This window comes from Brachyistius frenatus, unplaced genomic scaffold (assembly GCF_029030835.1).
Source record: "Brachyistius frenatus isolate BFR_SWC_R1_liver_20210118 unplaced genomic scaffold, ASM2903083v1 Contig_109, whole genome shotgun sequence".
Classification (NCBI taxonomy): Eukaryota; Metazoa; Chordata; class Actinopteri; family Embiotocidae; genus Brachyistius; species Brachyistius frenatus.
The window spans coordinates 82,347-95,805 of record NW_027210708.1 but is presented as its reverse complement, the minus strand read 5'-3'; the positions used below and the strand labels follow the sequence as shown (position 1 = coordinate 95,805).

Here is a 13,459-nt window from a genome sequence, read left to right as displayed (position 1 = left end):
TTCCATCAACAGACATTGGTCATCTGTGACATATAAGCAGTGAAAACACAGAAAGCATTGGACTTGGATCACAGGTTCAAAACCACAAGTGAGCAGGAAATGTTCACTGCATGCATTATTTACAATAATGGACTAAAACTATTTCTTCCATTACTTTGGGCGGAGATTTAAGATTGCTGTATTTCAACTGGGAACATTCATATGCTTTAAACAGTCTATTAGCCATTGACAAAATAACAGGCTAAGACATTGTTGGATTTCATGTTGACTTTTTTTCAGATTTGAAGCCCAGGTTTTCCAGGTTCCTCCAACCACCCTCTATGTTTGTCAGATAACATCAAGAACTGAAATCCACGGAAAGAAAGACCTCCAGCTCCAAGACGCAAATATGTTGCTTTATAGACTTGATTAGGACACAACTGTGTCCCTGCTTTTTTTTTCCAGCCAAATTATTCTGTATTGCCCTGCCATCACTGATGGTGTATTAATGATCCCACGTCCACGCAACCCCCTCAACCCTTACTTAAGTTTCCCTGCTTCTGTTTGAATTTTAGATCCTCTCTTCATTTCCAAACAGTCTGTTAATCCGAATAAATTTGCCCATCTTGATCAAAGCTCTGGAAAAATAGACCAAATAGACCCCAGGTTTTTATCACGGTTTAATATCGATGAAGAAAAGAGGAACATATCTGTATACTGTCTGTTTTTTTTTTTTTTACAACTGCTGAGCTGCTCTGTCACTCGGGACGACTCATAGATTACCGTTCACTTCTGATAAACGTTGTCGTTGTACGGGGTTGCTATTTCGTTTTCTTCTACTTGGATTGTGAAAAGGTTCCCAACAAATCAAATGGCCAGTTCCATTTAGGGCTTAAACGACTGTTAGAATATCAGATATTGTACAGATTGGATTACATTTTAAGAAGGAGGGCAGTTTAAAGGCCTTGTGTCTCTACAACCCAGACCCGTTAGACTGGCAATAAATGGGGTACTGCTGCCTTTATGGGTTCAAAATATTTGTCTTTTGCATCCAAGTGAGAGCTTCGTGTTTTCGGAACACTACGTCAAACCAGACATGTAATCTGATTCCTGGAAAAAGTGCATTTGGATGTTCTCCTGCTGACTTTTTTTGAGTCTAGTTTTCTTTAGCAAATCGAATTTCTGTGGACTTAACAGATGTTGGTGGGGAATATATAGAACACTGCAAAGCGGGGCTGTCAGTATTCCCATTCAATTGAAGTGTAGACATAGTTGTGCAGTATGTAAGGTGATATGATGTCATCGTAGGCAGGCATAGCAGGCTAAATGTTTTGCTTCAGGCATGTTGTTATAGCTACACGTATTCCTGTCTTTCTGTGAGGTTACTACGTATGTGCCTCAGTCAGCTGTGCTTTTTCAGAGTGACCAGGCACCTAAATCTCCCTGTTCTCTCTGTTCAAAGTGGGTGGTACCAGTAAATCAGGAGTACAGCTTTAATCTGCTCGAGAAGGGTGAGAGTATGTGCCGGGAAAAGTGGGTGTTTTGGGAAAACAAACTCCCTCTGACCAGGATGAAGCTCGGGAAATGCCACACTGACCAAACTACTTACTGTTTTTATTGACCACTGGATGTACACAGTACAGAGGCAGGGTTCTGTTGGATTGCTTTACTTCCTCCGGCTGCTGTGACTGTGGCGATTGCTGACATGCAGTATTGTGATGCTGATTACCCGAGAAAGTCCAAAGCAGATTCCTTTAGTGATAGTGCTGTACACACTTCAAGAGGAGAAAATATTGTATCGATGAAAGGAGTTGCCGTTTATCTTGACAATGCTTGAAAAAGTGGAAAAACCGTCATGAATAAAAACAATCCTGAATGTAGACTAATTGAAGACATATCTATAGTTTATTAAAAACATTTAACTCCGGACAAAATCACTGGTGTGGCTTACATTTTGTCACTACTGACAATGCCTGGATTAGTCTGCATAATTGTTGTAAGTTATGTATTTGGACAATATGTTATACAATAAAAATGTTGTTATATTTAAATGAATTGGTGCCTGCTAAAAGCCATTTGAAATCCTCCTCTTCGTCTTCTGTACTCTGGACTGCTGCGCAGCGCCTCGTCCACCTCAGCCTGATGGTTTTGCAGTACGATGCTCTTCTGTACCGTAGCTTAGCTGAGCTCTAAGATGCGAGCGTTTCGCTGCACATGCAAGTAAACATTAGTGTATGAATGTGAATAAAAACGGAAAATTTTTCAATAGAAAATGTGTGTAAGAGAGGGTTAGGAAATACAACCAAGATCCTCCACGTCAGAGTCAAAAAGTGAATGTTGCAGTTTTGTGGTTTGCACCTGAAGTATTTAGTCAGTTTGGTGTCTGACCAATGATTGTGAAGGAAAAGAAGCAGGAAGGTGGACTTGGTGTTTCTGAAGTTCTAACAACTCAAACATATCATATCCACATTTTAAGCTCATCAACATCAATATTTAGATCAGTTAGTTCTTTAAAAATACAGTGGCTGAATTTAGTTTGCTGCAACTGTTAGTTCAATGTCAAATATGTAATTATATAACATTTAAAGGTTCAATGTGTAGGACTTAATGAAATATTCATAATTATGTTTTCATTAGTAAATAATCACCAGAAACTAAAAATCGTTGTGTTTTTGTTGCCTTAGATCGAGCCTTTCTACACAGGGAGCAGATCCCTACTTGCATCACCATGTTTCTACAGTTGTGCAGAAGGGACAAAGTTTTCATGGGTTTCACACACAATGTAGGTTCTTTTACACGCTTATAAGCGAAGAGTAAGTCGAGCGGTGTTCAGTTATTTACAATCTGCAACATCATCGCTAGACGTCCCAAAATCCTAAACACTGCTCTTTAAGGAAATATGAAACTGTTTTGGTAGATTTTTGTGGATGAATCGCAATCAGATTGATTGTTAAGTACATTTTCGCATACAATTTATCTTGGTTAAGTGGTACACGACAATAAAATTGTGTATCTGAGCAGACTTTATACCCACCATTTTCTTATCGATATCTTTGTTCCATTAATACATAATACAAATCTCTGCACATCCGGTGGTACCATCTGCTCAGTGTGTACCTTACATGTGACATTCACTGGCATCATGTAAATCCCTTGTAAAAATAATATGTTGTTTCTGGTTGTTGGCAGAAATGGCCGTCATACAAGAAAGCTAACATTGGACAATCATGAGAATCATTGAAAGAAAAACAATCTAATTCCCTCTGGGGTCTCTGTGGCATGTGGGAAACTGTGTTTCCATTATGTTAGATTGGCCTAGTGAAAGTACAGTAGCCCATTTAGACCCAGTCAAGGGCAGTGAAGTCTGTGATGAGTACAGAACACATTCTCTCTTCTCTGTAAAGTAAGGGCTGGATCTGTTTCTGTCCTAATGAATACAAATGGAGTTTTGTTTGTATATTGTTCATGAGGAAACTGCAGTCATTTTCCAAGGATAGTGACGTGTAGATGTGGTGGAAACGTGTCTGAAAGCAAATCGTGGGCTCCAGTCTAATCTGCCTATATGTGTATTTGCATGGTTCATTGCTGGGTTTACACTTGAGCATTGTTTAGCAGGCTGCTATTTTCAGCTGGTTGGGAGGACTAGAGGTGGGAAGTCACAGATGTAACGGCTGTGTGGAAAACTTGAGCACATCTTTTATTATTACGGAGGCTAATGTGGAGGGTTTTAGTTGTAACGATCACTAGCTGGTCGAAGATGTCTTTGTTTGGCTTCGTTGTCGATTTTAACAAACACTGTAAATCATTTACTGGGATCAATTAAACAGTTACTAAGTCACCTATAAAACACCACTGTAGACACTTACTAAATACCTTGAAACAAGAGAATGTAAAAAAAAAAAAAAAAAAAAAAATTTCTAAAAAAGAAAAGTAACTGTAACGATGCACTTGGTGAGCTGTTCGTACGTGTGATGAACCAGTCTGCTTCCTCCATTTTGGTGTGCGGTACGGTTGCTATTAGCATCTACATGTCAGAGGTGTCATATACTGAAACCAACATGACCTCTTTAAAAAGAAAGCCTCCCAAATAAAGTTTCTCATTCACACACCACGTAGAAAAAAACAACATGTAAAAATAACATCACTGCCCATCTCAGGGCCTATAGCATTGTGCGTCCATAGTTAAATACCACAACCCCCTCCTGTCATGACGCTCTGTATGTCCACACTATTGATCTTTTACTTTTAAGCACGGATCTTTAATCAAATGTGACTTGGGTGAGAAGGCCATGCAAGTCCACATTGGTACGGGGGAGCACAGAGAAAAAGGTTTTGAAGAGGACGGTGACATGTGAAAGAGGCCCGTCTGGTCCGTTTTAAAGGCCCGTCAGCCGGTGTTTGTCTCCACCATGAATTAGCCCACTGAATACGCCTCACACCCTCACTGGATACAATGCTAGGAAGGAAGGGGTAGATTAGAGCTGGTGTAGGGACTAATGTTTTCATCGCGCTGCACAAATATTTCTTACGATAAAGGCACGCTATAAAACAGGCAATTCACCAGTTGGCCCATCCTGTTTCTAACTGATTGAGACGGAGTTATAGGTCTCACAAAAATGTGGGCGTGTGTTCGGCATACAGGCGTTGTCTGATGGGCTCTTTCCCCTGACCACCGCTTTAGAAGCTAACGATGCCAAACAAATGGCTCTACACTGCCTATTGACTTCATTGCATCTTCTGCGTTAAGAGACATAGATGCCTCTCAAATGCAGACTCCGGTAGAAGATCCAGTAATTAAGTTCCCAAGTAGAATACAAAATCCAAACTGTTTGATATTTTTTTTGTTTTGTTTGTTCATTTTCCCACTGATGGATGCTGAAGCACATAAGCAATGGTAAGCTGTCTATCAAATGCCCTTCTCAAGTTTTTCTTTCTTTAAGTTTGATTGCGCTTGTATATATAGAGGGCTCAGGAACTGTTACTGCTGTTGGCTTAAGCCCATTTAGACATTGGGTGCCATTTTGTGAGGTTGGCAGAGTTTGCAAATGAACTTTCAAATGCAATTTAATTAACATTTTTTTGTGACCTTGATAATTAGATGAAGGTTTAAAAGTGTGCTAGTGTTTCCATCGGCCTATAGTAGATTGAGGGACTTTAGTGGTTGTAAAGAGTATGAATTACTGCACTCATTAAACAATAATGACACACTGCCTACCTCCTACACACACTTGAAAATGACTGAACCAGGGAAGAGAGTGAGGACTAGGCTGGGTCTAGTGCACTCCAGGTCATTTGCCAACACATTGGAGGTGAGACCACTGATTTTGGGCGTATTGTGTTTTTTTTAAGAGAGGACTCACAAATATTTTGTCCACTTTTGACAGACCGCCTTAAAATCTTTTGTGACGTTCCACAATTTAGTGGGAAGTCGCACATTTTTGTATTTCATTTCTATTTCAAGGATAATTCTGGTTTATTGCTCCAATTTTGGTTCAACCCACTGACTGTATACAGAAGTTTTTGGGGGTGTGTTTGTTTGATTGACAGGTCTCTGGTGCACTCAGGTTTCCGCTATTGGTGAGAGGGTGTAGTGTCCTCAGGCTCTTAATCAGATTGAGTCAGCTCCATCGCTTGTTCCTCCCAGCTCGTCCAAATACGGTCTCTTCTGGCTCCAAAATAGCTAGATGGTGACAACCAAAATCCGAGGCTTCACAGCTATTGACTACACCGTTGGTCGACGCCACCCTTGGTCAATGCCACCCTTGGTCAATGCCACCCTTGGTTGCCGCTTGGTTTATCTTCAAGGTTTGCCAAACTTAAGTGGGAGAATAAATTAAATGGTTCAACAGTGACATTCATGGTTGTACACGTTATCATGATGTGATCATATCTGGACAGTGACGGATCATTACTGACATTACAGCTATAAATAAAGGAACGATGATATGTCTAAACTGTGGTCTGGTCTGTGATCGTCTAAGCATGTGTTTTCACATGTCTTGTTGAACTTTGCCATGTTCCTAAATCTTTTGGTGAGAATACGGTACAAACAATGCTTGTTATTATAAACAATATACAGTGTAGTATGTTTCAAATTACCCTTTAGAAGAAATGTCTGTACATCACCAGTAAATCCAATGAATCATATAACTGCTTTTTGACTAATCTGTCAAACTATTGTGGCCTATTTTGTACTGATATAATATAGTTTGTGTAGACAATAATTGACCCTGCCCAGTGTCATTTTTATGTCCTTACACAGTTCACTGTTGCTCCAGTCTTTTTTATTCTGTCCATCTCCCGCCTGTACTTCGTCTCAATAACTGCCCTAATTCTTACTTTGTGTCCTCATTCATTCTCTGGTAAACTCCAGAGTTTCCTCTTGCGTTAGTCCTAAACCACACTCCCTCCTGCACCGATCTCATGTCTGCATTCTTCTCCTGTGAGGTCTTCAGATCAGTCCCTCCGAGTGCCGTTTGACATGATAATCTATGCATGGAGTTTGTCTACATGAACATGACATATTGTCTATTTTGTTGCTGCTTGCGAATGTGTCTGGCCGTGGGTCTCCCTTGTCTCACACTGCTCTGACACGCACTGCAGGCTTCACTGGGAGGATTTCAAGCCAGGAGACAGCCTCCTCTGGGGAGGTCAGGGCCGAAGCTGGGTCAGGTCTGGGTAGGTGGAGATTTTGGCTCGTCAAACGGCCGACGTGGAAGGTTTTAGCCGGTCGCCAGTTAAAGCGGAAGGTTTTGATTTACCCTTGCGTCTCTCGAGCAGCTTGTCGCAATTAGTGATGTCAGGAGGGAAAGAAACAAATATGAAGCATTTCTTCAAAGAGCAAGCATATCCTTCCCATGAGTTCATTCTTTCCTTGGATTTTCTCGAGGAAAAGGGGGCAAAAGTGCAGCCTGTTTCTCTTCGTTCAATGTAGGCCAGGGATCTTCCTATTCTGTGGGAAGAAAGGTCTCCCATTAAGAGTTCACTAAGTGATTTTCAAAGTATTCAAACTGACATAGAACAAAGAAGGCCAGCACATTGTAATTTTTCCAGTGCATCCTCTTAAAAAATCTGAACCTTGTTGGTTTACTGGATAAGACGGATAACCACTAATGAAAGTAGTGACACTCCTGAGGTGCCTCAGCTCTGCAGCAGTATGCTTATTTTGTTGTTGTTGATGAAACTGTATGACAGCTTTGTTTAACGCACTGCTTACATTTCATTTGCCTGCAGTATTTTAGATAATATGTCACGGTGCTCTAGTTTGTGAGGCCTGGCTGTTTTCGTCATGGTTGTGGCTCACAGTGCCAAGTTTCCCCACTCTCCTCCTGGCTGTAGGTATCCCATGCAGAGGCCATCTGTCTCTCCTACCCTCATGGTAAGGGTGGAGTCCTCTTTAAACACCCTTCCCCTTCACCCCCCCACACCTCCTCTTTCTCTCCCTCCTCTCCTTCTTATTTCCAAACGCTTACCGTAAAACAAACAGAACATAGCATGGATGGGGTCTAGTTTCTTTGTATGCTTTAACAGGCCTGAGAGCTGACACACTGAGACAGACAAACTAGGACCGGTAGCAGTTGGAGTGTCGTGTCAGGTAGCTGCAGTATGTGGAGTATGTTGGGGAGAGGTCTGGTCTAAGACACGTGTCTGCATGCATCAATACAATGTCACGCATGCCAGGCATGTTGGTTTACTACTTGGACAACCTGTGTTGCAGGAGGATTTTTATCAGCCTGCCTTCACCATTCTTGGTCCACTTGTAGATAGTTTGTAAATCGAGTCCTCACTGTCAAGCTTGCGCTTGCTGCGGTATAATTTTGTCACGTTTTTTTTTTTTTATCCGAGCAAAACGACGGAGTCGCTCTTGTAAGGTGACGACAAACAGCTGTCGCGTCAGCTCAGATGACCGTGGAGTGGAGAATGCAAAACCCACACGACTCTGACCCTGATTCTGCCTCACACCATGTGGTACACCGAGAGGACTCTGACAGAAGGAGTGCAAACACACACTAACACATGCACTGCAGGGCCTTTTCTCTTTTTTTTTTTCTTTTTTTTTTTTTAGACCAGGTCACGATTCAACGGTGGGCTGAATTATTGTGAGGAAATGGGATACTATTCCAAAGTGACTTTCCCAAGTGACTTTTCAAGTGGATGACAACCAAGGCAAGCTGATTTATTTGATGAAGGTAATGGGCTATATGCCTGAATACGTAGCATAGCTAGATCAGTTTACGCAGCAAAGCCAGCAACATAAGCAAAATATTTTGAAAATGTGGATCAGCAGAGAGAAAAACAAACAAACAGGACAGACCAAATATGATAACCCAGCATGAAACACAATGCAACATACAATAAGACTCAGCAGCCATTCAAACAAAATGCCTGATGCTTACACACATGGTCACACACTTATTTCTTATTTTGGAAGAGAGACACGGTGTGCATGTGTGTGTGTGTGTGTGTGTGTGTGTGTGTAAGTAAAATCCCTGAAATTACAGGGGACGTAATGGAGCACAGGGAGCCTCAGCCTCCTTGGCTATATTCCTCACAAACCAAGATAGCATTGCTGTGGCTTACCGCTCACATTCATGCCAAAGACTCAAAATACCAGCCAATGGACCACTTTTATAAGCTTTACTCCATACACATCTGAGACTACGTACAAAGTGGAAATTTATGGCTCCCCAATATAGCCTATTCTGACTGCTATCGTGTTAAGAAAACTGAGACATAGTGTTTGAATATTTTGAATGAAATCATCATTTTATATTTTATCTATAAAACAAACCCTTTCACAAGGTTTAAACAGGATTTGCTCTATAATTCAGTCTTAAGCAGGATTGTTAATCTTTGTAGAGCCTCTTAAAATAAACATACAGGTTTTCTTTTAATGACTCATTTATGAGATTATTCTTGAAAAAAACTGATTTAGGAAAGTTTTTTTTTCTCCCATTCAGCGCATAACCTGTAATTTAGGATTTATTTCAGGTTAGCTTGAGTGAGCTGGATGTTTTTGTTTGTTTTGCTACAACCCAGAAGCACATCTGTCAACTGTGATGTGCTGATTACTAAGGGTGGAAATCTTTGGCAGGAACACGGTCCGATGCTGATTGTTTGTGTCGCGATTCAATTCAGAATTAAATCTCGAATCGAGACCGTTCTACATTCCGTAAACAGAAAGAGGAATACTGTGTTTTGACTTCTTTTCAGGTGCACTGTGTAAAAAAAACAAAAAAACGATTCCTGTTGTTTGACCAGTGAGCCGCAAATGAAACATAACAGACCGTGAACTGGTCTTGACGGGGCTCATTTTGTGATTAACAGAGCCTGTCAGTATCAGTGTGTGTGCATCTTTTTTGTTTACGTTTTTAAAGTTATTAAAGGGTGGAGTAAGTAGATTTCCACCTATTTTTACAGTTCATGTCAGCGCACAAATACAAATACATTTGCAGCATCTGTGAGCCGATTTAGAACTGTGGAAAATAAGAACGGCGATTCTCATGTAAAGCAATTTCTTTCCAGCAACGCACACAACTTACTGTCCTTCCACATGTTGAACATTAACATATAATCACTCTTCCTTTAGTGTTGATTTCTTCTTCAGAGTGTGATGGTTTTTGGTGTGTTCCAGGCCAACTTTACATGATGCATCCATGAAGCCATTCCAAAAAAACCTGTGGTGGGCCTCAAGTCAAATTAAGGGCCTCATAAAAAGAAGGATGAAAACCGTCAAGTTGCTTGTTTTGTTTCATCTCCTTCCAGAGGTTTTTTTTTTTTTTTTTTTTTTTTTCTTGCTCGCTTAAAAGGTGCTCTGATAATTAGCAAGAGGGACAGTCTGAGTGTCCTGCGGTGAAGGTGTGTTGCTTATTAAGAGGGAAAGCAGAGCACTCAGAGTGAATCAGAAGAAGTCTGGTGTGTTTTCAGCCTCAGGAAAAAAAACATGTATGAAACAAATGGCTGTTACTGTGACCATTGGAAGAGCATTGGTATTGGCCGTACGCACTGTTAACACCAGGAAATATTGATGGGAACAGCACATGTCCAATAAGTCAACACTATTAATTTACATATAATCTCGCGAACTGTGTGTCATTGCAGGAAAACGTAGTTACCCTTTGAGTATGTGCTTATGTCCTATTTCCCAGCGTTAACACTGATCAGTACTCCAGTAATTTTCTTCGTATTCATTCCTGATTGGGACATCTCAGCCACTGTTCTGTGAATTTGAATCTCGTCTGGTGATAATACATTCGTCTGTGTCGTTATTGCAGCCATAGTGGAGGAGCGGAAACGTGCTGCTCTAGACAATTGAGTCTAGATTGAAATCATTTTCTTCCACTGTGAGACACCGGAGAACAAAAACTGTAATCTCTTCATCCAATGAAGTAACGCTGTCCCTAAGAAATCCATTCTTCCAGTTTGATTATAGCTGCAACAATGATGTGCTGCTGTTGTTTATCTGACTCTCATCTTTGTCCGTCTCTCTCTCAGCAGGTGTGAGCAGTAACCAGGTGGTTGTTCCTGACAAAGTGAATGCGGTGCTGGGGAAGAACATCACACTGGGCTGCAGAATAGAAGTGGGCTCCAACCTCAGTCTCACCCAGAGCTCCTGGGAACGTCGTCTTCCTTCAGGCACCATTACCCTGGCAGTGTTCAATCCAGAGTTTGGGACCTCATATTCTCGAGAATATGGCAAGCGCATCTCATTTGTTTCCCCCTCAGTACGAGATGCCACCATTACCCTTGAAGGAGTTGGCTTTGCGGATGTCGGGTCCTACACCTGCAAAGTGGCAACATTTCCTCTGGGCAACACACAAGCGTCAACGTTCGTTAATATATTAGGTAAAGTATTGCTCTCTCACTGCCTTCCTCACTGAGTGGTTCCTTACATTGTCCTTAAATCTCACTTTTGAATGCAGGACATTGTAGTTGTGATTAAGCAAAGCTTGGGTGACCACTAAGTGTTTGCCCCGGAGGATAAACTGCTCCCTGAAGCCGCCTAACCTTTAAATTACTACCTGGAAGGATGCCATGTACATTTAAATCCCCGCATCGTCTGCAGCTGTACTGAGGCTGCTGTGCCCCCCGGACCTCCCCCCCCCCCACACCCTCCTCACTCTTTATCTCATTCATTATCACTATATCACTAGTTCTTTGAAAGGTTTGCTGAAATGTTTCACTGAGTTCCCGTATGATCCTCTGTAAGGTCAGTTAGCGAGCATGTACACAGCAAATTGAAACTGTCCAAATGAGATGCAACTTCGCTGCATGCAACAACAAGTTCATTTCAGGGTGTGATACAGAGCGACTCTCATGGCATTCAGTTGCATTTTGCCATGTCAGACTGGTCTTACAGCTAAAATCTGCAGCTCCTTCCCTCGAGGCGGTTCAGATGGTCGTTAGTTCTTCCCTCTTTACCCTTCATCACTAATAATGAAAGCACACCTTAAACTGTACAGTATTTCCATCAAAAGATACTTTCAGGTATCCGCACATTTGGCTTCATCGTACTTATTATTATTTTTTTTACTGATTTCAAATGTTTGCCTTACTTCGATAACCCCAACAAAAAACAGGAATAACTTCAAATATAATACACAACAAAAACAAGAAATAAACCCACACTATACCAAGATATATTTATTAATTGCTACATACAGTACCACTGAAAACACTAAACGATTTAACATCTGCACGCTCGTGCGCACACACACACACACACACACACACACACACACACACACACACACACACACACACACACACACACACACACACACACACACACACACACACACACACACACACACACACACACACGTACGTTCCTCTCCGTGTGGACACTAACCCGTCTTGCCGGAGGACCGCGGACATGAACTTTCTCTGTGGTCAGCGTATGTTTGGAGCTCTAAATGGGTAGCGGTGCTGAGAGAAGGATTTTCCACCGTAGGCAGCAGCTTCTCGTCTCCCTGCGGAGACTGAAGCAGACTCTGATGTCTAATGAGCGCTACATTAAGTGCTGCTGCGACAGCCACAGTGTCTGGGACCTCACAGAGTTCAATTACACCTTGCTGTCTTCTCTGAACAGCTTCTCAGGGATGTTTTTTTTTTTTTTTTTTTTTGCGCTCATACAAACACATGCATACACACCCATACATAAACACATGCTTAGGCCTACTTTACAATTCAGATGTAATTGCAGTGTGATTATAGCGGAAATGTGTGTTTGTATGTTTTTTTCTGCAATTTGACACAGATCGTGGGGGAGTTAATTATCCCACAGGGTGTTTCTCTGAAAGAGCACATCGCAATTGCAACACTTAAAGACAGCAGGTCCAAGTTCCCAAAGCAGTGATGAAGACGCCGCTCTTCATCACTGTCTTGTTTTGAGTTGACTTGTACATTTTTCACAAGATGTTTTTGATCGTAAGGAATTTGTAGCGTCCCACAGTAACAAGCTGACTGTGACCCTACAACTACAACTCTGAACAATCCTGTATAATATGGCAGTATATAGAGAACATATTAATGTTAAACCAGAATTTATTAACAGTATGCAGATTATTATTATCTGGTGTGTATTGTCTTTGTTTCAGTTTCATTTCTTCTTCTTTTTTTTTTAACTCAACTGAAGGTTCCCAGATTTAGACTTGGACTTTATTAATCCCACAGTGGGGAAATTCAGTAATTGAATTCATGTTTACACTTTAAGGTTTACAAGAAAACACATGACTGCATTTCGATTGCTTTCAATTGAACTAAAGTAACACAATGAAACATGCAAACCCATGAATAAATGGACTGAAGTCACAGTACACATCACAATGATTAACAGGTGCAGTGGACATTGACTTCATTTCAAAAGTTGCACTCTGGATCCAAACCTCGTCTTGAATGTAATCAGTATCATGAGACACAATCATTCAATATTTGTATTAGCTTTCTTTTTCATCGTTGTGTCTGCAACTACTCACAGAAATGACACCGGCTTTTGAGGAACTGTTTAGCAGAAGTGTGCTACAGTGTCGGAGCCAAACCAGTAAGCAATAGGAAGGAACCAGAAGGAGGAGATTATGACACGTAAAGCGAATGAATGACAATAACTCTTTGTTCTCAGCTGCTGGCAGGAAAAACACACTGGACACCAGCTGACTTTCTTAGAAATAAAACATTCACACATGAAGTTTGTAAGGCAGATGTTGGTAATAAGCAAGTAGCCCTGCAGATTCTTCAAGTGTGTAACCTCCAAGTCTTCGAGCTTGACCGCAAACAGCATTTTGGTTTTAAAGTTGTTTGGTCATTCATCTGACTAATGATGCAACTCTTTGTTGAGTCATAAAATGGGAAAATCAGCCCCACAGAGAAGTGGTTCAAAGTTGCTTAAAAGTGTCATAGTTTCTCTGGTATGAAAAATATTTAATTTCCATTTCTCACATTTTCTGTGTATTGAGTTTTAGAAAGCTATATTTTGCCCACA

The 13,459-nt window shown here is 41.1% G+C and overlaps 2 protein-coding genes across 3 annotated transcripts in view; both read left to right on the top strand.

The window, feature by feature from the left end:
- apbb1 (amyloid beta (A4) precursor protein-binding, family B, member 1 (Fe65)) overlaps positions 1-13,459 on the top strand; it is a 146,785-nt gene that overhangs the window by 55,003 nt on the left and 78,323 nt on the right. The gene's annotated exons all lie outside the window — the stretch shown is intronic.
- Positions 1-13,459, top strand: part of nectin3a (nectin cell adhesion molecule 3a) — a 31,503-nt gene that overhangs the window by 5,571 nt on the left and 12,473 nt on the right. The window contains exon 2 of one of the 2 annotated variants that reach the window (XM_069712346.1): positions 10,477-10,824. In XM_069712346.1, coding sequence (XP_069568447.1) covers positions 10,477-10,824 — 348 coding nt within the window. Of the gene's footprint in view, positions 1-10,473; positions 10,825-13,459 lie in introns of both variants that reach the window. The other variant, XM_069712345.1, reaches the window with a different exon arrangement.